This window comes from Oscarella lobularis, chromosome 11 (genome assembly GCF_947507565.1).
Source record: "Oscarella lobularis chromosome 11, ooOscLobu1.1, whole genome shotgun sequence".
Classification (NCBI taxonomy): domain Eukaryota; kingdom Metazoa; phylum Porifera; class Homoscleromorpha; order Homosclerophorida; family Oscarellidae; genus Oscarella; species Oscarella lobularis.
Window position 1 is genome coordinate 1,147,697 of NC_089185.1, and position 20,644 is coordinate 1,168,340.

The following is a 20,644-nucleotide window of genomic DNA, read 5'->3' on the forward strand; positions in this document are numbered from 1 at the left end:
TAAGGGTTTCTAAGCATTTTTTTCGTTTCTGAAAGAAAAAACGCTTTATTCGCGCCGTAAATCGCCTTTTTCGGGTCACCGTTTTCGGCCCTATGTCACGCATGCGCTTTACAAAGTGAGGGTTTTTCTTATGTGACGTCACAATGCCGAGCGTGACGAACAGACAGACAGACATACATACAGACACTTCCGGCCCTAAGATCACGTTTGAAAGAGCCTCCCTCCGTCGTTATACGGGCTCCACCCGTACAACTGTGGTGGTCGGCTCCATTAGTTAGCTTATTCGATATCACTAGAACTGGTACAACGTATTAAACTCGTATCCGATTTTAATCCCCGCTATATCTCAAAACTCGACTACTTGGCTTTACCAACCTGCCTCGTCTCGTAACAGCCAATCCGTCTTCAAACGATTCGTCGGGCAAATAGCCTTCGTCGCTGCTGAAATCATCTCTGTACCCAGCCAAAGGACGACTTCTTCGCGTCGTCGTCACCGTCGCCTTATTCCGTCGTTGCGATGGACGCAACGACGTGGGCTCGGCGTCGACCTCGTCCAACATTTCCTCCATAAGCGCGACGTTCGACCGCGCTTTTTCCGCCGCCTGCCGAGCTGGCCGACTACGACCGTACCGCTCCAACTCTCCCCAAGTCGAGCTAGCGGACGACCGCCTTGACTTTGCAGTCGCCGGCGTATGTCGCGATCGCTTTCGGCCGTTCTGCGATTTTTTCGCCTTGCCGCGTTTTACCGCGCTGCTCTTGCTCTTTTTCTTCGAAGACGGTCTCCGACGTTTCGCCGGAACGACTACCTTTTTACGACGAATGCACCTCGGTCTGGCACGCGAACGTCGACGTCGTCCATACTCATCGTCGCTATCGCTTTCATCGTCCTCGTATTCGTCGTATTCGTCGTTCTCGAAGCTGCAATCGCTGCTAGCCGCGTCGTCGTCGTCGTCCTCCTCCTCCTCGCTGCTCATACTCGACGAACTCGTCTCTTCCGCCGCGCTGCCCGCACTGCTAATGTCCGATGTCAAAGCTCCTGAGCTTGAATCAATGCGAGGACGGGATCGTTCAAACGATCTCGAATGAGACGTAGCGGTAGCCGTCGGGTTGCCGGCGCCGCTGCCGTTTCGTTCTTTCTGCTCTTCCTGTAGTAATTCCTCTTCAAGCTGTTTCCACGTTTGGCTATTGCCGACCTCCCTCATAGGCCATTTGACGTCTCCGATCAAGTCTTTGCATTTCTGAAGAAAGCCGATTGTCCTGCTTTCGAAATACATCGACAATTTCGCCGTCATCAAAGCGATCTAACAGAATTGAAAAAAACGGTGAACAATAAAAAAAAGAATTTACCTGCGAATTCGCATCGGTGTTGTACAGTCTGGAGTTGGTGAAAACGAGACGTACGTCGGAACAGAATTGATCCGGCGATCCATATATTCCATTCAAAAGTCTCTCTTTGATTGTCGAAAAATCGACGGGACGCGTTACGTATTGCGGATAGTCCTACAAGCACGGAACACTCGTACATCCTCGTCAGAAGGCAGATTCCCTATCTCCTACCGGATATTCAATCAAATCAACGGGCTGCCGAAAGGGTTCCGACATGTCCAACTGTAGCATTTCGTCGAGAAATGCTTGCGCCAGCGGAATCCAAATCTAAGAAAGAGATGCACCAATAAGCAATTGACTGTCAATTCGCCTACTTTAGCCGTGCTATCGTCACGAGTGTCGTTATCACCGCCTTTTTCACCCCTATCATTCTACCAACAAAATCTGATACAGACAATTGTTTGCAGCCGCGAATTTCCCTACGTTTAGTAGAAGAGAATCGACGCTTTCTTCCGACATAATTCGGGGTCGCTTGCACTTCCTTTCGTCGCTTTTTGGCGGCGGCGGCGGCACCGCCGGCGTAGGAAACGCGCCGTCGTCGACGTCCTCGCCATCAACGATTGTATCTGTACTGTCACCGCTTTCGTCGCCAGAAACGTCGACGTCCGGATCTTTGACGTCGTCGTTTTCGTCGTCGTTTTCGTCGATCCGGCTGTTGTACAAAGCGAGAATGTCGCGACAGCTGGAATCACTAAAACGAGACATTACTTCCACACTCAAATTCTCTCCTTCTCAATAGTTCAACCTACCTTACGTACTTGCACAGGAGACGAGTCAGAGCTTCGCTCGAGTGAACAATCTGACTCTCCTCCTCGTTGTAGGCATTTGCGTTCTTGTGCAAATGCTTTACATCCCACAGTAAAGACTTCAAGCGCCTGCAAATCGATTTAGTGGTAGAATCACGAGAATTGTTGCCACTCGCCTATAAAAAGCGTTCTTCAGTCTCTCCTTGATTGTCTGAATATCGATTGGATACGGAACGACAACGTGATAGTCCGGATAGTCGTCCAAGTTGACGGGATCGAGAAACGGTTGAGCAATCGGCAGTGATTCTACGGTCTCCAGTCCGCCAAGAATTCGCTCGGTAGCCTCCTCAATGCTCTCCGTTCCCCAGGCGTCGCTCTCATCGCCGTCGTCGTCCTCGTCGTCAATTGGATCACGCTCCGAATCCGAGTTTTCCGACGTGCTTTGCCGTCTTGTCAAAGATGCGGAACCTAAGAGAAAAACCGCCGGGTTAGGATATAAGGAGCCTTCAAAAAAGGAAAAAGCAAAAATTCATACAGAACCGTTCATATCTTTTAGGCTTCTATGCAACGTCATCTGTTTTTACCGTAGTAAAAGGTAAAGAGGAAGGACGCGAAAAGCGAACGTATACGCGGCGACGATGGTACGCTTGGTCAAGGTGCCATATACAAACGTACGCTATGCTTAGACATCAAACAAAGGATCAAACAAACGCTACAGAGCTAAATTATTCGACTCAGTACTGGCACGCCGTGTGCCGGTTTCTCGTCAAATTATTTAGCTGGAGTAAGCCGCGAGGGAGAGCGGGAATTTTTTTTCTAACGTTTTCTCCGTGTCTACAACTTGTGAACGGTGCTATATGAGGCAAACTTAGGCAGGTGTACGCTGGAGATACATCTCCGGGCAAAGCAGGAAAAGGACGTAGACGTTGGAGAAAGGGGGCCCCCTCACTAACTCCTATGCCTGCTCACCCGAAGAGCAAAATAATCAAAGTAGGATCTACACTACCTGCAGCATCGTCGTCTTCGGACAGAGGTTCCATGTCCCATGGACTCAATCTCTCTTGATCCTCTCCCGTGTCCCATCTAAAAAAAATAGACAAAACATAACTCTCACCTTTTACTAGCAATTTATAAGATATGTGTGCAAAGAGGACTTGACTTGCCTAACGCTATAGCATTGCCAGAGACTGTTGGACACGCTTGGATTCCACGGTTCGTGAGCGACCACAGTGCCGTTCCACCACGACTCGTCAATCATGGACTTGAAGCGGTCGCCTTCGAGACAAATTAGCTTGAACCTGTCACACTCCGTTTAAGAACGTGCTCACCTAGAGACCATTTTCTCTTGACCGCTTTCCTGAAGTGATTGTAAGGAATGAGAAAGTCCGGCACGTCGGGCATGTCGTGATAGCGCAAGCTGAACGAACGTCCGACAACGAATCCCAGAGGGCCAGGAGACAGTAGTCCTAAAACCGTACGGTAAACGCAGAAAGATGAGAAAGAATACACGCCAACCCAATTTTATAGAGCAGAGAGTAGGAGGGCCAGCAACGAAGTGCATGCTCAGTACTTGACAGACTTCCTGAGGCTGAAACACCCTTTTTTAGCCCTCTTTAGATCAGTGATTAGCCTATCCTACCTTGAAGGAGTGGGAATGCCAAGGGAAGTGCTTCATTCGAATTTCGTACGCTTTACTGAGTCGAACGGCATTGACATAGTCCTCGTGACCTTGCCAACAGTAGACAACCTAGGAATAACTTTTAGAGTACGTTTTCAGTAGATGTATTTATTGAACGTACCTTGTCACCAAGCTGAGGAAAGAAAGGCGACAAAGCCGGTCGCTTTTGACGCAACCAAGGCGACGGCCAAAACGCCTCATAGTTAATCTTAGGCTGAAAAAAAAACCAAATGAGATTTATACAGCGCGGCGCAGACGTCTTCCGTTACTTTCTTCGGTTTGGAAACTTTTGGCTTCGGAGGCGGTGGCGCTGCCCTTCGCTCGCCGCCGCGCGACGGCCCCGCTCCGGTATCACTATGATTACCGTTTCCTCTCTCGTCGTAGTCGTAGTCGTTGCCTTCAGGAAGCTCAACCGCTTCGCCGTCTTCTTGGTCACTGTCTTCTTGGCCGCTCTGGTTGGCGCCGTTGCTGCGACGAACTCGAGACGGCGGAATGACTCTCCTATATGGCAATAAAAGATCGAATAAAGCAAGAATTCAGAAACTTACCTGTTTCGTCGGCGAATATTAAATCCAACATCTGCAGTCCAATCAGAATATTCGCTGGAGTCACTGGATAAACGTTATTCAGTATTCAAATACGCACACGTGCCTTTCGACCGATTACCTGCTCATCTGCCATTCGTCTTCTGAACTGCTGCTCATCCTCGCCATCGCGTTCAAGTCGTCGTCTTCCAAGCTCAGCGTTCGTCGTCGATGTTGCAGTGCAGTTGCTGCCGCTTCGGCGAGTTGCTGCTGCAATGCATTGCGTCGTCGTCGTCGAACGGTGCGCGGCGACTCGACGTTTCGTTCCGCAGCCGTCGAAGGCTAAAAGAAACGCAATTGACGAACGCATACGAAAGAAATCGACGACGCAGTTCCGTACTTGATCTAGCTGAAGAGGAGGAGGCGTCTTTCTCTGTTCGTCGGCGAATCTGCGAAGCTCTTCGTCGGCGAGATATCGTCGCCTTTCTTCGCTCAAATTCGCCGCGGGTGCCGGCAACGGCGGCACAATCGTGCGACTTCTCCAGCGCATCTGCGCCTCCTTGGGATCGAGTCCAATGAAACTCGCCACGCTGCCGGAAAGCGCCGCCCGGTCGCCGCTATCCTCGTCGTTGTCGCCACTATCGTCAGCAGCGGCAGCGGGAGCGGCGGCGACACGCATTCGGTTTTCAGCCGAAACGTCCACGCTCTCCACGTCGACGACGTCGTCGTTGGAACGGGGAGCCGGCGCTGCGGCGGACTGAGCGAATGGCTGAGGTGGCAAGCCAAACGCACGGCTACTTGGAATAGGAAAAGATGCCGATGCTGCTGCTGCTGCAGCGATAGAAGTCGGATTGAACGCCGTGCTGACGGGCAAAAGCGGCGGAGCGTGGTGGAACCCCATCACGCCGTTTGCAAACGTTGCCGCCGCATTGGGGTAGCTACCGCCACTGCTGTTGAGCCAGGGATTGGTGAATATAGGCGGCCTCGCGAATGACGATGGCCAGGTGAGAGGAGCCGGAGGAACCATTCCGCTGCCTGGCATTGAAGTTGTCCAAAGACTCATGCTGCTGGCGACGGGAAGAGCGACGTTCGGCTGTTGAAAATAGGACTGAGTAACCGACAAATGTCCAACGGCAGCAGCAGGCGGAACGGGCACAAAAGGAGGACGAAGATTCGGAGGATCAAGAGAAGGTCTCGGCTCCAACGTCGCTTGTCGCTCCCTCTCCAATCGAGCTATAGCTGCATCGAGTCGCGTTCGACCCTCCTCCTCCTCGGCACTGGTCGCCTTCGTTTCGCTATCAGAAGTCTTCTTCTTTTCCGCCGTCTCTTTCCATCCGCAGATAAGGCGTTGGTAAACGGGGGGATACGGATTTCCGTCCGCGTTTACGAGATAGGGAGGCGGCATCAAGTGAGGAGCCACTTGAGTCTGAAATATCCACTAACATACATACATAAGTGCATTTCTTAGCTTTGGTACCTGTTCATCGAGAACGTAGCCGTTGGCGTCTCTTATGAGAGGACGATAATCCGTGTGAAAGAATTGATGATCCGGAACCTTCATGAAAAACCGAGACCGTTTCTATTGAATCTAGTACCGTATTTTTTGGATTCACCTTGAGATAATCAGCACTAGAGCCGAAGCCGAATATGCTCAAGTAACCTTGGCAGTCAGTGAAAACAAACGAGAGTCCGTCTGCCGAGCTTTTTCCTTCATGAAGGGGAGCCAAATCGGGCAGATTTGCGCCCGATTCCGAATCGCACTAAAAGAACCAAGGTTTCCCCAATCAAAAAGAACGCAAACGTTCTCGCATCTCACAGCGTTGTCAAACAGTTTCAGTTTCTCGCCAGTCAAAATATTCCACACGATAATGTGACCATCAATTCCTATTTTCAAAAGCGCAATCAAAATCAGAAGAAAGGTCAGTGACGTAGAACTAACCGGCACTCAGGAGTATTCTCTCGTCAAAGGGATGACACTCCAAGACGTAGACGTCTTTAGTATGTCCCTAATAAAAGCATAAGATATAGATATAGATAGACAAAATTAGAGTCCAATGGCAATAGTAATGTGATGTATTCGAATGACCTACGGATCAAACAGGTTTTCCGCGCACTCTCACTTTTAATAGGTGAAGAAGATCGTAATTGCCGGCGTCCCAAACTCTGACAAACGCGTCGTTTCCCGCCGTCACGACGAACCGATCATTGACTGTCCAGGAGATGACAGTCACTTTGAGTTTCACGGCCTTGATGTTGCCCAAATCGTCATCGTCCCTATGCGACATCAATCTAAAATAAAAATAACCGTCGACGGTTGCAATGAGCCTGACTTGTCCTTGCGCTGATATAAACTGAGTACATCGCTTTCCCATCTACCAGCGCGAAACTGCCACACGCGAGCCGTTCCATCGTGGGAACCGGTCAAAAATCTACATTAGAGTCGTTGTGCTACTACTAGGCTAAAAACGAGAGAAAAATTAACCGGTCGCCGTGATGGCTGAAAACTGCACTAAGCACGTTTTCCTGAAAAAAAGGCAATAGATGGCAAGATTCCAACTTTCTTTCAATCTAACAAACCGTGTGACCCTCCAGTTCAGCAATTTGCTGCGACGGAGGAGGATTGACGCGATAGATTCGCACAACGTGATCGGTTCCGCCTGTCACCAGAAAAGAACCGCCCGGACTGAACGCCGAGCAAAGGAGCTGATCGCTCGGCTTTCTTTTCTCAACAAACTTCTGCGGCTCTTCACTGGAAGAACGCATTCAATACCATTTAACGTGCCCAATTCTTCCCGTACCCAAATTCGTTGGTCAACGAATCCCAATGCCAGATGCAAAGAGCGCCGTCTTTTCCCGTCGATATCAGGCATCTAACAGACGGTCTCATACAACAAAATCAATACCAAGTCTCATATGTGAGTATTACTTTGCTTCGTCGATAGGCGTTGGGCAAAATTCAACTGATGTAATTCCACCTGTGTGGCCGTGGAGTACGGCTACTGGGCTCCCATTCTTTAGATCCCACACCCGGACTGTCTGTTTCAAAGCAATGAATCGAGACAGTCACATTATTTTTTTCTTTTTACTTTGTCAAGTCCTCCACTAGCCAGTAGGGTGTTCTCGTGATTGACAGATATATCAGCGATCACTGACTGGTGACCCCGTAGCGTCATCAATAGACGGCCGTCCGTTGACGACCAAATCTTCACCAGGTTATCATCAGCACCCTAGAATATATATATTAATTATGATATAGCAAATGATCTAGGACGTTTTTCACAGTAAAAATGCGCCTGCCTGTCCGATCCATCAGCAAGCAATATACAGGAGCCAAATGGCCGAGAATTTTTCGATGCTAAGTGGCAAGTGAGGCAGAAAAATCAACGTTGAAGTTTAATCCATCGCTCACCAGTACTATTTCTTTATAAAAATCCTCCGTCATTATGTTTCTTCGATTCGCGCTTCCACTCCACTTTTGACCAGCAAGGACGTGACCTAAACCGCGAGGTGCAATGAAAAAAAGTCAAAGGACAGACCATCTAAAAATACTTTTACCTCGATTCAAAACTTGGCGACCAAAAAACGGTATTCTCTTTGAAACAGCACATTCCAACGAGGAGCCCACAGCCTTTGGGTTCATATCTTTACATCATTGATAACTAGTAGTACTGCACCCATTGATTCAGACTAACCTTGCTTCTTTCTGAGCAACGATTGCCTTCCGGCCCCAAGAAAACTTGAGAGGCCATCTACACTAGAAGTGACCACTTTGTCCACCAGCAATGCTTCTCTCTCAACAATCCGAAATAAATGATCAGCACCAATATGCCGGAAGTCAGAGCTCTATCAATAAATAAATGCCGATTAACAATTAGTGCACGGGCTTTCCCGGATCGGCGTGACGTTCTACTGTACGAGAGAGAAAGGAACACACCCTCTCACGGAAATGTAAACTTCCGGGACTGAATGACGTCACCAAACATCGCGTGAGATGCGGGGGTGCGAGACAAAATCGAACGAATTTTTTTCTCGCGTTTTCGACTCACCAATTCGTCGAACGTCTGCTCGCGACGTCGTCCCGTCCATTCGACTTTTTCGGGAAGCAGCTGCGAGGGGCGCGAAACGAGAACGAAAAAGTCGATCAAAACGCGACGATAGCGAACAAAAACGGCTTTTCGACGCGAAAAACGTCGTCGAAGCGCGTCGAATGGCGTCCGAACGCGTCGGCGTTCGGCCGCCGAAAGTTGATTTTAACGCGTCGCGGAGGCAGAAAAGTGGGAAATTCAAAGGAATCGGAGGCGTAGACTTACTCCGTGGGTCGTCAGCTCGCGATTGAGTGCCTAGCGAAGAGAAAATGCGCGTCAACGAGGCGGCGAAACGAAGCGAAACCGCGTGAGACGCGGCGCTTGCCTTGGCCGCCTCGGTGCACGGGCCAGTCGATAAGTATTTGGCTATCAGGAAGTAGAGATCTGCAGCGGGGAGGGTTAGGGAATTTTAGTGCGGTCGCGCGACGCGATGCAGCCGCATTTACGGCGGCTACGGCTTGCAGGAGTGCTCGCCTTTCTCCATCGAGGCCTTGCGATTGTCGGACGCCGTCCGAGAGCGCGGCGCGGCGGCCGTGGACTCGGTGTTTTCTCTCTCCATGTATCACCTTGAGGTTCCCCTAACGTGACGTCACGGGCGAGGTGTATCGACGTTGATTGGAGCACGTGCTCGATAGCGTGCTGTGGCTGATGAGAGTAATCCCTCCCCCTCAAAACTCTCCAAACATGTCGTTCCTCGTCGATTGGCTCTGGAAGTCGGGCCCGACGGTGCGCGACATCTTAGACCGAAAGGCCGGTCCCGAGGAACGACGTCCAGCCGGCTTCATGCGCCGATTCAGCTCGAGCATCCTCAAACAAGGTCCCATACCGAAACACGTCGCACTCATCATGGACGGAAATCGACGATACGCGAGAAAAATGAACTTGTCTCACGTCAGCGACGGCCACGCGATGGGATTCGAAAAATTGGCTGAGGTTGGGGGGAAACCAACCTTTGACCCCTCCTCCCTTATTGAATGCATGGCCTTTAGACTTTGGAATGGTGCCTCGACCTCGGAATCAACGAGGTCACAGTCTACGCATTGAGCATAGAGAACTTTAAGAGGTCAAAGGACGAGGTCGACGGTCTCATGGAATTGGCGAAGAAGAGCTTCTCTCGACTGATTGAGGAAGAGTGAGAAAATCTTCATTCGAAGGTCTCACGTGCTAGGAGACTTTTTCTTTGTGTCTAGAGAATTGATACAAAAGCACAAAGTTTGCATTCGAATTCTTGGTGATATGGAACTCTTACCTGTCGACGTGCAAAAGACCATTGCCAAGGCAGTCGTCTTGTCTAGAAACAACAAGAGGTCAATAGATACGACGATCGTACCTTGGACGTTTGCGGTGAATCGTTTTCTCGTAGAGGTTTTCTGAATATTTGCATTGCCTATACATCCCGCTATGAAATGACCCAGGCGGCGAAGCAGGTCGCTTGGGGAGTAGAAGAAGGCCTCCTGTATCCAACGTGAGCCGGATCATCCGCCCATTGACGTATTATGCATTGAATTCGTTTGTTCTAAAGAGACGTGTCCGAACAGCTGCTCGAAAAATGCTTCTACACGACGGACTCATCTGACCCAGATCTCCTCATACGGACGTCGGGAGAAGTTCGGCTAAGCGACTTCCTTCTCTGGCAGTCGTCCTATTCCTGTCTCTCGTTTCTTGACGTCTTGTGGCCCGAGTTTTCAATTTGGCATCTGTTTCAGGCCATCTTGCAATACCAAAGAGATTATCGCAGTATAGAGGTCTGTCTCTCTCTCACACAATCGGACATCGCTGTATTCCATGGGTTTTTTCTCATCTAGGAGATGCGCTCGTCTCATTTTGCAGAAAGAGAGAAACTCTTGCACGAGTCGGACATGCAGTGTGTGCGGGCTGCCGCCGAAGATGGCAAGTCGACAGTACTGCACAGTGTAGATTCACTCATAGCCGAGTACAAAAGAAATCGTGAACAGCGAATTGAGTATTTTTTATCGATCATTCAACAAAAACGCGAAACCTATATGGATAAATTGTGTCCTTAAAAAATAAATACTCTTCTTAGACACTTATCTATGAAGGTCTGTCACGATTAGGCAAAATAGGATCTTATTCTCGATTCTATCCGAGATCGGCAGATGGGGCATTCGCGCACTGTCTCCGCGCAAACCTGGCAGCAAAGAATGTGCGCACAGGGAAGAAAGAGAACGTGGGCCTGCCTTTCCATGCATATCTTGCACAGGCGACTCTCCCTCACCTGCGCCATCTCGTCGTCTATATTCATACTCTCGGGAGGGGGTGCAGAAGGAATAGGTGAATTATTAGGTGGTGCTTCAGACGTTGCCACCTGGATCAACACTTCAAGGAACTCATTGAAGTTCTTGTGTCCTTTTCGATTAACCCTCTCGGCTAGATTGCAATTGAAGCCCATTTCAATTGCCTTTGCAATGTAATCCAAAGGTTCAGGCGACTCCTGCTCTGGGGGTCTTTGCTGCTTGGGCTCGTGCCACGGTTCGTCCTGCGCCGCCGTATAGAGACCAAAGTGTTCCATGACGAACTTGCACGCTGGAAAGTGTCGCAGATGCTCGCCCCACGCCTCGTCTCCCCGCTCCCAGCCTCGAAGTCCGCCGCCGCACGTCGCGCATCGAACCCGATCGCCTTCGCCCGTGTAGCAGAACCCCGCCTCGGCGAGCGATTCAGCCGAAATGGGACTCCGCGGAGGCCAGTTCTGAAAGGTCGCCAATCTCTCCGCGTAATTCATTGACTTTTCGGCGCTCGCACTTCGAACGACAAGCGGTGCCGCTGCCCTTTCCTTCTGATGCAAGACCGATTGAGCAAACTGGCAATTGGGCGAATGCTTTACGTGCTCTTCGACGGGCACGTCGCCGGGCATCCACTGCTCGACGTAGACGTGGCAGCTGAAGCAGCGAACGGCATCCCTTCGTCCCGTGTAATAAAAGCCGGCTTCGGCCAAGTCGTGAGGCGAAACGGGAATGCTGCGAGGCCATTTTTCGAACGTGAGAAGACGCAACTGCTCTTTCTCTAAATACGGCTTTGGTTCGGGGGGAGGTGACGCAGGTCGGCGTTGTAGGGTCGTTCCCAGAGGAGGTGTCGATGAGGGGTGTTTTGGCTGCTTCGTATCGGCCTTGGCAGCGACGATGGGACAGAGCGGAGAATAGAATCTGTGCTCCCCTTCGGCCGTATCTCCGGGTTTCCACAGCTTCAACTGAACGTGGCAGACATGGCATTCGACCATATCCCCTCGGCCCGTGTAGTAGAATCCGGCTTTGGCTAGTTCGACGGGTTTTATCGGGCAGTCGTGCGGCCATTTGAATGATTTCTTCCGAAATGTCGCCAGTCGACCAGCTTCGCTGCTCATGTCGGCGACATCAACATCGTTCCCTTCAGCCGCCGCCATGTTGGATCGAGATCGAACGACAGGGCACTCGGGTGACGCTTCTGCGTGCTTTCTCTGCGTATCTTCTCCTGGACGCCACATTTCGAAGAGTCGCTTGCAAGCAAAACAACGCACTTGGTCGCGGATCCCAGTGTAGTAGAAGCCCTCCTTCGCCAGATCGTCCGGCTTTAGTGGAGATTTGCTCGGCCAATGTCGAAAAGACCGTAGTCTTTCCTTTTCGTGAGAATAGTCGGCCATCGCCATCAATCCGGGAAAGGAAGTCCGGGAACGAAAATTGACGAAATTGACAAAATTCTTCCTGTCAGCTGACGGCTGCTTCAATACCTGCTCTTTTGTTTCTAACGTCGCCAGAACGTATTACGCGGTTCTAAAAAGCAAACAACTGTTAACTAAAACTGCGGATATTTAGAGTCAGCTGCCTGACCAGCTTGCCTGACCACAGGAATAAATTTATAATCCGGCCACGTGGTTATTGAATATGAATGAATAAGTATGTAACTTTCCAATAGCCTTTAATTAAAACACCCGCAGAACGTATTATAAGACTCTAAAAGCAACCAACTATTGGCCAATAAACTTTGTCTGCATACCGGTAAGTGTTTCCTAAAGACTGGGGAAGATCGAGTTTCTGCAATCCGCGTGGTTTCTACAGCGTACGGCTTGGGCCTTAGAGCATCGGTATCGATGCTAAAACAAAAGCGATAGGAACGTATCTGCCTTTGTAGAGCTACTAAAGTCGTCCGATCTCAGAAAGACCGAGTCAACAAGGGTCATTATACAAACAAAAGAATGTCTTTGTTCTCCAAGGAAGAATTGACTTCCACGCGCGGAAACGAAGAGATGACCTCTTCACGTGTGTATATGGAAACGAAGAGATGAGTTGACCTCCTCGCTGCCGGTTTTGTAAAAGGACAAAGGGAAAGAATGGTAAGTCACATACCTGAGACATGGGTCGTTCACCATGACACTTCCACTGCGAACTCCTACAGTACTGCGAACTCTGTGCACGTAATACTACTCAGAGTGCCTACTCAACGGTCACGTTGCACGTTATTTATAGAAAGTGACGAAAGAGTATGACGTACTTGCACTATACCTGGCACTGTTCCTGGAACCGTGGTGCAGCAGTCAGCACTTCAGGATTCGTCGGACGCTTTCATCGGCAAGAAGCATATCTTGAAGTCCCATTCCACTTGGACAAGCCTCCAGATAGTGACGCACCAATCCAGCGATTTCCTGTAGCATGCGAATTCGCCATGAGTCGTTCATCTGATTATTCTGATCGCATCTCACTCTACATTACCTCATAGCAATCATCTGCTTTTTTTCTCTTTGACGATGGCTCCAAGTTTGACTCATGGCGAAAAAAACCCTGCATGGCTTCCAACTCGACAGCCTTCTTCTTCGAAAACTAGACTTCCAATTAGAATAGAAATATGAGATTGACTCTTGAAACCTCGACGACGTGAAGAGGAAAGTGAGCAAGCTCAGCAACGTGAATTCCAAAACTCTGGTCACAAACACCTAAATAATGAAACTAAGAATGCACCCACTAAACTCCGTGCAAATCATACCTGACTTGACCTTATACAAAAGCGTCAGCGAATCAGTAGCAGTAATGGCTGTAACATGACTATTCTTGACCAATGGCATAACATCAGCGAGGGTAGTCAGTTCGTGAAAGTGAGTAGCAAACATGCAAAACGCTTTGATATGCTCACATATGTACCTAGTAGAATTTTGCAATGATCCCAAACAGATTGTCTTCCCCCACTCACTGAGAAATTGCCCAAGCTAAGCCAAAACCGTCATACGTGGACGTACCTCGTCCCAACTCGTCAATTATAATTAGAGAGTCATTCGTAGCACACTGAAAAATATCTAATACGTATAAGTGTACATTGATCATTTCTACTGACCTTCAAAATAGCAGCTGTCTCCAACATTTCAGCCATAAAAGTAGACACGCCCTTCACTTGAATATCTCCAGCTCCAACGCGAGCCAGAATGCTGTCCACAACGGTAATTGTAGCCTCTTTGCACGGCACAAAACATCCCAGCTGTGCCATTAAAACAACGAGGCCAGTCTAGAGAAAAAGAAAGATAAACAATCTCCACTTGAAACGCTGGTGGTAGTTCCAGTGACCTGTCGAATATATGTTGACTTTCCACCCATGTTAGGTCCAGTTATAATGTGAAACATGGCCTCATCTAATGGAAGGACAAAGTAAGACGAATTGTCAGACAAAGAAGAGTACAGTACCTTTGTTGAACTCCGTGTCGTTTGATATGAAAACAACGCCGTCTTGAAGCTCAAGACATGGGTGACGAGCGTCAATAAGAGAAATGAGACCCTCTCCTTTGAAAGACGTGGCGAAAATAGTCAGTGCCTGAAAAGTCATTACCTTTAGGAAGGACAGACGGCTTTGCGTACGGAATTGGAGCGTTGGCGGACACGTGAGCAAAGCTATACGACTCCCTATAGAAATGTCCGTCCCACGTGCTATCACGTCCACTCACCTAACCAAAACGTCCAAGTGAGCGATCAAGTCGCCGAGTGACTGCAACGGTTCACAGTAGCCACCTACTCATAAACGTAAAAGCAATTCGACGTTCACATGATCCAAATACCTGCTACTTTGATGACTTCCGCGGCAAGATGACTTTGCAATTCGTCATAGTTTTCACGCAGTTTGATGAACTCGTCATTCAGTTGCCTCAGTGACGAAAATGTAAATCTCACTCCTCTGGCACTCGTGTCGATGCTGTGGTATTTCTTGTTGCCTCTCAACGCCTTCTCGTCCTGCCGGCAAACCGCAACGCCGTGGTTAGGAAATGATGGATAAATTCATTATCCTCCACTTACCTTCTTCGTAACTCGCAAAAAGTATCCCAACTGCGAGTTGCATTCGAGCTTAATAGACTTGTTCGCTTCGAGACCGAGCTCTCGAGCGGCCGTGTTCAAAATATCTGGCATCTCGTCGTTGATCTCATCCATTTTTTGACGAATGTCTAAATGTCTCTTTACGAAACTTTTTTACCTACTGCATGCGTACTACTACCCTGCAGGGAATCGTCGAACTCAGGTTTGATCAGAAACTCGTGATTTTCCACTTGATCTAAGTCTACGGTTGTTTCAACCAAGTCGAGAAACTTTTGAAAATCGCTCTTCATGGCCTTAGCAACAAGCGAAATTCATCCAAGAGAACGTAAACGACTGATTCACTAACGCTTAGAGGTGATACGAAGACTTCCTGCAATAGATCCTTATGCTGATCACCGTAGTCTTCCAATACAGACACAAGAGCAGGCAATCGATTCAGTCCCTGGTAGACACGAACGCAATCCTGAACGAATTCTATGAGTAATTAATCAAGCAACCGAATCAATGCTCTCACACCTGAAGATTAGCTTTTTGTCTTTGAAGCTTCTTAGCCAAACGATAGAAGTCTGGAAACCGCTTCAAGTGCCCATCCTAGAAACATTATCAAGTCGAACGATCTATACAGAGTTGGGTCTCCCTCCCACCTGCAACGCTAATCTAAGGCTTGTATCTTCATAGAATATTTCTACCAGATTCAGTCTCTCATCTAATAAACAGCCAATTCTCTTTCAGAAGCTTGGATGATTTCCCTGTAGCTATGGCACCTATTCGGCGCTTGTCCATGAGAGGTTGCTTCACCCACTGATAAAGCAAACGCTGTCCAGCGGCAGTTTTGCATCGGTTTAGCAATCCAAATAGCGACGAACTCTTATTTCCACCTAACGATGAACTGTGATCAAGATTTTTAAAAAAAGATGTTTGTACATATACTGACCGTCATTGGGGGTGGGTAGCAAATTCAATGCTCGGACTGCAGCTGAGTCTAGTTTCATGTACTGACTCAAGTCGAATTTTTCCAAAGTGAATTGCCCGAAATTTGTTTCGTCTGACAACAGCTGTAACCAAAGAAAAATATGTAAATACATACGTACAGTAAACAAGTTTTAGGCTCCTATGTCCTGTAATTTTAACCAGTTACTTTAGTAGCGATCTACAACCCTTCTCTCCTGTAATAAATTTACAAGGGACTGGCCAACTGTTCTATAGAACTAAGTCCAATCTTCGTCTACAAATAAGCCACACTGTTAGATACAACAACAGTGGTAAGAGGTAACAGCGCAAGCAAAATATGAGGTGAGGCCCCCTTTGGCTCAGACACGTTGTTTGACCGTTAAACGTTCAAAAAATGCGTCTCCCGTTACATAGAAAACTTTTAAAATAAATAAAAGATAGCGACACCTGACACAAACCCCACGGAAGACGGTGCTATGGAGGTTTATCCGGTATCAGAGTGCCTCACAGGAGTAGGGGACTTGAGACTAGGAAGTCAAGTGAGGAAATTTGACCAGCCACCGGGCCATGATGGTCAACACCTTGGGGAGAGTTTCCAACTCCCTTCTATCCTAGCCAACAAGCTCTTTCTCCTGCTTCTGATAAGTATATGGAAATGCTGGGTATATATATATATACAGCCACGCGACTGGGATCACACGACTGCAGCTAGTCACCGAGAAAAGTGCGTCGTTTGAATCGAGAACTCGGCCATCGGCCGCAAATGCATTTCTGACTCTGAAACCGAACACAATTTTGTTCCAAATCGATCAGCGAACGCGAAAGAACGACAACAAACGTTGGTTACGAACGAAAGGCACGCCCTGTCACGCTACATTGACGTCAATCGTGACGCAGTACGCGCGGTCGCTGCGAAATCCCTTTATACGAGAAGTAGAAGCGCGGAATTGACCGCCAAGTGCATTGTGGGTCTATTCTAGAGACATTCGGTCGCTATTTGAACGCGAAAAGCAAACGCATACGAAGTGACGGCGATATGCTTGGTCAGCAAAATCAAAGTGCGATATCCGCTCTCTCTCTCTCTCTATATATATATATCTAACGGGCAGTTGAGCTACACTTAGACGACTCATATTGGCGATCAGAGCTAGATTATTAGAGACTGAGTGATTTTTTTGCGCCGTATGTCGGTTTTCTGAGTGAGCGAGAGCGGGGAATAGTACGTTTCTGCGGAGGAACGGTCGGGAGGCGGGGGAGGCGGGGGGGAGGGACTTCTATATATATATGACATTGAAACTTTACTTCCAAATATCTGATTGCTGCTCCCAAAGCGTTCATAGAAAGAGCAAGTTCAGTTTGGTCTTCAATAAAATATTATATGAGAGTCATTTTAAGAAAAAAACAACAATCTCTTGCTCACTTCTGACGTCCGCTGAATCGGACTTTAGCAATCTTGTCAGATCCTGGTCCAAATCTTTGGACGAAAAGTCCCCTACACCAAAGAAACATATTGATTATTTGTGCCACGTGCATCGTTAACACTGTCACCTCGTTTTCGTTCCGTTACCAAGAGCCCACTTCTCTCCACCACCTGTCGAATCCTGTCAGAGTCGCCACAAGTCGATTCGCCGCCTTTCGCTTGAAGAAGACACTCTTTGGGACCGAGCTGAATAATAGCGGACTACAAACAGACGTGATGAGCACAGGTGAGCGTCCATCCGCTGTATGACAGGCAAGGAACCTCAAGATTTGTAAACTGTTCACTGTCCAAAAACTGAGCCAAAAAGATTCTCCTCAAGGAAGCATCGACATAGGCCATGCCGACAGACTGAAAAAAAGAATGTAAAGTTTGAGCTGACCACAACGCAGAGACAGACTACCTTTGCAGCTCCTCCTACCGCATTTTTAACGTTCAAAGCCAAGAGGCCGGACGACGATGACATGTCCACATTGCCAAACAAAACGTCTTCGAACTGCTGCAAATTTCCGGGAGACGCCTAATGCCCAACTCAAATACATACACGTATATCACCCCAAATATATAAAGGGAACCGTAAAAGCAAGCGTCCACTGATTAGCCTTCGGCTTTCCGCGATACATTTCGATTCGATATCGACGCACGAGCAAGAGATCTCGAACAGTCGACTCAAAATTCGTCTTGCTCAGCGCTACAGAAGCCAAACTATTCTTTCCTAAACGTCGCAGCACGTGACCTTCCGAATATTTTGTTCCCGTGGGCGTGGTTACCTTTTCCAAAATGTTTGACGACGCTCATCGTTTTGAAAATTTCTCTTGCGACGAATAGAGCGTCTTGATCGTGCACGGTGTAGTAGTCCTTCGTTTTTTTTTATGGGCATTAGACTACTACGGCTGTCTTCGGGGCGCGCCTACCGTTCGATCGAAGACGCGAAACGTCGTTTCGGGCTTGCTTGGTAACGATCGATAGAACGATGCGAATTTCTCCTTATCCGGACTTTCGACGTCTGCAGAAGAGGTCGTTTTACGATCGCGAATAGAGACGTAGTCTAACCTAGGACGATCTGCTCGCTTTCCTTCGACTTCGACGCCATTGGTGCGAAAACGCCAAGGGCGCGCTTATCCGGGCGAGTCGAACCCCGCCCGGATCCTCCGCGAAATGTCGTCGTCTACGTCGTCTGCGTCAAATCCCGAGCATTGCCTGAAGCAGCTTCATCTCATTAAAGCCGTAAAGTGCGTTTTCGGGGTGGAGAGGCTCGTTTTGGAAGACTTTCTTCAGATCGAAGAGCTACGCGTTCTCGCGAGTCGCCTCGCAGTTCATGAACGAAGTCGACGAGGCGAACGAGGCCGATCGCTATCTGTCAGAATGTCAGAAAGCGATGAAAGACCTGAAATCGGAAAGAGAGCGCTACGAGAAAATGATTCGCGAAATCGACGCAGACATTGGATCGGTTAGATATAAACAACAAACCAGATCGGTCTCCATTCAATTACAGTAACGGCATTGCAGGTAGAAGAAACGATCGACTCGCTGGAGACATACAGCAAGGAGAAGAAGACGTGGGCTTTGGGTTACTTGGTGGGAAAGTTCGGCGAGGCGAAGACGGAATTGAACGCGTCGCGACGCGTCGTTGGACTCGGTCCGATTCCGTCCCTGCAACACGAAGAACAAGCTAAAACGTGGTCAAAGCACCGGGAGGAGTGCAAACAGCGAAGGGCCTCTACGACGTGTACTAATGATGAAGAAAATTCCAAGACTGGAAATGTTTCTATTGGATCACAGAAACGGAAAAAGGTGTCTGAAGAAGAAGAAGGCAGTTCGGCCAAGACAAGTCGGATATCTTAGTACCTTTTCCTCCTCTTAGACTTTAATCTTTCTTCGTTCGTGTGTCTTCTAAGGCTCGGAGCCTTTCTACTAGAGATGGGTGGGAGTGGTTGAATGCTGCGTAGAGGGGATCGGCTATGGGAAAGCCGAGGTTGTCCTTGTAGAGTTTCATCAGAGCCGATTTGAGTGCGTTCGCTTGTTTGAGCTCCTTCGCAAAGCTGTCCGCTTGGAATTCAAAGCGACGAGTGAGCTGGGTTATGACAAACGATAGGATCTGCGGAGAGACTCGTTTTAGTAAAGACTTCATCTATTTATTTTAAGTGACCTCATTGTAAGGCTGGAATAGGAACTGAAAGACGATAATAAGCCCAATAATGGTGGGCTTGAGGCCTTCGAATCCAAACGCAACGTACACCTCCGTTTTGTTGATCAGCATACCAAAAGCGAAAAAAGACAGGAGGGTGTGGGCCTAGATATAGCAAAAGAGAAAAACACCACAGCATAACGTCATAGAGAAACCTATCCGTACCTGCATAAGAACCAAATTCTTAAGCACGTGGCTGAATTTCCAGTGGCCAAGTTCGTGACTCAGCACAGCTAGAATCTCCTCAATATTGCATCCAACTTTCTTGTGAACTTCCTTGCTTTCCTTCTCTTCCTTCTCTTTGATTTCTTCCTTTTTCTCCTCTTCCTCGTCTTTGGGCATTAGCCCGTCCTCAAGCAAAGTGTCAAACAACACAATGCGCTTGTTATTAAAGAAGCCGTAAAGATAGGCATTGCTGTGAGCCGACCTCTTCGATCCTTCAACCACGTAAAGCTTTGTCAGCGGAAATTTCAACCCGCTTGCCAAATCTTCAATCGCCGTTCTCAACTCCCCCTCAGGCAATAGAGTAAACTTATCAAATAGTGGAGCTATGTAGTTGGGATATACAGTTGCTAAAATCTAAACCCATTAGGCAGACAATAGATGAGACAAACGAGAAAAGGAAGAAGAAATCCCATACCAGAGTCACAGCAAAAACAAATGCCCAGACATATATGAAGAAGTAGTCACCGCCCCATTGGATAATGTAGACAAGTAAGACAGTAATGAGAACCACAATTGGTATCCAGACGACGAGATTCTTTATTTTGTCTTTGGCAAAGAAGGCGGGCGTCTGGTAGGTTTAATTAAACGCGCCATCAATCAAAAGAATAAGCAAGACTATAACCTGTTTGTTGAATCCATGATGTTCCTCGATAACAAATGTGGAATAAATGCCCCATGGCAATTCAGTAATAAAATTAAACAGACTGAAGATAACAACCCAGATGCCAGTTATAATAAACTACAATACAAACGATTAATATTATTGAATATAGGAATTGAGTATACCTCGTCGTCAAAGGTATATCCAATCGATTCTGTCACAATCATAGCAAGGTACCAAGACACAGGCAATCCGCCGAATATGAATGCCTAGAAAAATCTCCGTTTTCCGCTCGCATACGGGTACGCCTAAACACGTGCCTACCGTTGCGATCATTTGCGAGTATACTCCGTGATAGAATGCAAAATTGCTCTTATCCAGTTGATAGAGTCGCGATTTTGCAAACGTCGCTTCGTCGATAAGCGAGCGAACCTCCTTTGGAGGATGCGCCGACGACCGAATCAAGTTCCTCTACGACAAAAACGAACGTAACGACGGTCGA

General features: G+C 48.2%; 6 protein-coding genes and 1 long non-coding RNA gene across 9 annotated transcripts in view; 3 read left to right on the forward strand and 4 right to left on the reverse strand.

Annotated features, from left to right (window-relative positions):
- Positions 1-10,266, reverse strand: LOC136192731 (bromodomain and WD repeat-containing protein 3-like). Of its 2 annotated transcripts, XM_065981424.1 has the most exons (38): positions 9,997-10,266; positions 9,669-9,935; positions 8,894-9,605; positions 8,745-8,803; positions 8,645-8,674; positions 8,381-8,440; positions 8,027-8,177; positions 7,890-7,976; positions 7,744-7,829; positions 7,615-7,689; positions 7,421-7,561; positions 7,261-7,370; positions 7,133-7,204; positions 6,912-7,083; positions 6,817-6,857; positions 6,665-6,763; positions 6,455-6,608; positions 6,274-6,340; positions 6,151-6,218; positions 5,948-6,094; positions 5,812-5,889; positions 4,735-5,760; positions 4,477-4,676; positions 4,359-4,421; positions 4,080-4,311; positions 3,932-4,024; positions 3,772-3,879; positions 3,648-3,720; positions 3,461-3,598; positions 3,296-3,407; positions 3,139-3,215; positions 2,309-2,600; positions 2,136-2,261; positions 1,810-2,077; positions 1,701-1,757; positions 1,558-1,653; positions 1,348-1,500; positions 1-1,301 (listed from the first exon to the last, which is right to left on the reverse strand). In XM_065981424.1, the coding sequence occupies exons 3-38, from the start codon at positions 8,976-8,978 to the stop codon at positions 330-332; spliced, it is 5,868 nt and encodes a 1,955-aa protein (XP_065837496.1). In that variant the 5' UTR covers positions 8,979-9,605; positions 9,669-9,935; positions 9,997-10,266; the 3' UTR covers positions 1-329. The 2 variants fall into 2 exon arrangements, with proteins under 2 accessions (XP_065837496.1, XP_065837497.1); XM_065981425.1 differs by lacking the exon at positions 8,381-8,440.
- LOC136192742 (dehydrodolichyl diphosphate synthase complex subunit DHDDS-like) lies at positions 9,062-10,470 on the forward strand. Its single transcript, XM_065981442.1, has 6 exons — positions 9,062-9,352; positions 9,409-9,551; positions 9,610-9,726; positions 9,783-9,884; positions 9,942-10,164; positions 10,225-10,470. Exons 1-6 carry the CDS (start codon positions 9,068-9,070, stop codon positions 10,441-10,443), a joined length of 1,089 nt encoding a protein of 362 aa, XP_065837514.1. The 5' UTR covers positions 9,062-9,067; the 3' UTR covers positions 10,444-10,470.
- Positions 10,365-12,833, reverse strand: LOC136192738 (baculoviral IAP repeat-containing protein 7-B-like). 2 transcript variants are annotated; one of them, XM_065981434.1, is made up of 2 exons: positions 12,757-12,833; positions 10,365-12,183 (listed from the first exon to the last, which is right to left on the reverse strand). In XM_065981434.1, the coding sequence occupies exon 2, from the start codon at positions 12,057-12,059 to the stop codon at positions 10,491-10,493; it is 1,569 nt and encodes a 522-aa protein (XP_065837506.1). In that variant the 5' UTR covers positions 12,060-12,183; positions 12,757-12,833; the 3' UTR covers positions 10,365-10,490. The 2 variants fall into 2 exon arrangements, with proteins under 2 accessions (XP_065837506.1, XP_065837505.1); XM_065981433.1 differs by having other exon boundaries at positions 12,241-12,767.
- LOC136192732 (DNA mismatch repair protein Msh2-like) lies at positions 12,527-18,293 on the reverse strand. The gene is made up of 27 exons (XM_065981426.1): positions 18,182-18,293; positions 18,043-18,134; positions 17,899-17,986; positions 17,704-17,843; positions 17,532-17,648; positions 17,393-17,479; positions 17,200-17,332; positions 17,072-17,143; positions 16,954-17,012; positions 15,635-15,755; positions 15,465-15,578; positions 15,345-15,406; positions 15,217-15,291; positions 15,047-15,163; positions 14,879-14,993; positions 14,683-14,828; positions 14,448-14,619; positions 14,337-14,400; positions 14,222-14,283; positions 14,080-14,175; positions 13,963-14,027; positions 13,736-13,903; positions 13,595-13,686; positions 13,391-13,545; positions 13,273-13,340; positions 13,120-13,227; positions 12,527-13,052 (listed from the first exon to the last, which is right to left on the reverse strand). Exons 1-27 carry the CDS (start codon positions 18,219-18,221, stop codon positions 12,945-12,947), a joined length of 2,736 nt encoding a protein of 911 aa, XP_065837498.1. The 5' UTR covers positions 18,222-18,293; the 3' UTR covers positions 12,527-12,944.
- Positions 12,942-13,711, forward strand: LOC136192749 (uncharacterized). The gene is made up of 2 exons (XR_010671233.1): positions 12,942-13,499; positions 13,553-13,711. It is a non-coding gene; the product is annotated as an uncharacterized lncRNA (long non-coding RNA).
- On the forward strand, positions 18,271-19,207 carry LOC136192745 (zinc finger C4H2 domain-containing protein-like). Its single transcript, XM_065981445.1, has 3 exons — positions 18,271-18,360; positions 18,407-18,578; positions 18,638-19,207. The coding sequence occupies exons 1-3, from the start codon at positions 18,287-18,289 to the stop codon at positions 18,971-18,973; spliced, it is 582 nt and encodes a 193-aa protein (XP_065837517.1). The 5' UTR covers positions 18,271-18,286; the 3' UTR covers positions 18,974-19,207.
- LOC136192739 (CAAX prenyl protease 1 homolog) overlaps positions 18,532-20,644 on the reverse strand; it is a 2,359-nt gene continuing 246 nt past the window's right edge. Inside the window, exons 2-8 of the mRNA XM_065981435.1 lie at positions 20,467-20,613; positions 20,328-20,411; positions 20,164-20,280; positions 19,957-20,109; positions 19,482-19,895; positions 19,278-19,421; positions 18,532-19,226 (exon numbers count right to left, since the gene is read on the reverse strand). Coding sequence (XP_065837507.1) covers positions 18,996-19,226; positions 19,278-19,421; positions 19,482-19,895; positions 19,957-20,109; positions 20,164-20,280; positions 20,328-20,411; positions 20,467-20,613 — 1,290 coding nt within the window. The 3' untranslated portion in view covers positions 18,532-18,995. The remainder of the gene's footprint in view (positions 19,227-19,277; positions 19,422-19,481; positions 19,896-19,956; positions 20,110-20,163; positions 20,281-20,327; positions 20,412-20,466; positions 20,614-20,644) is intronic.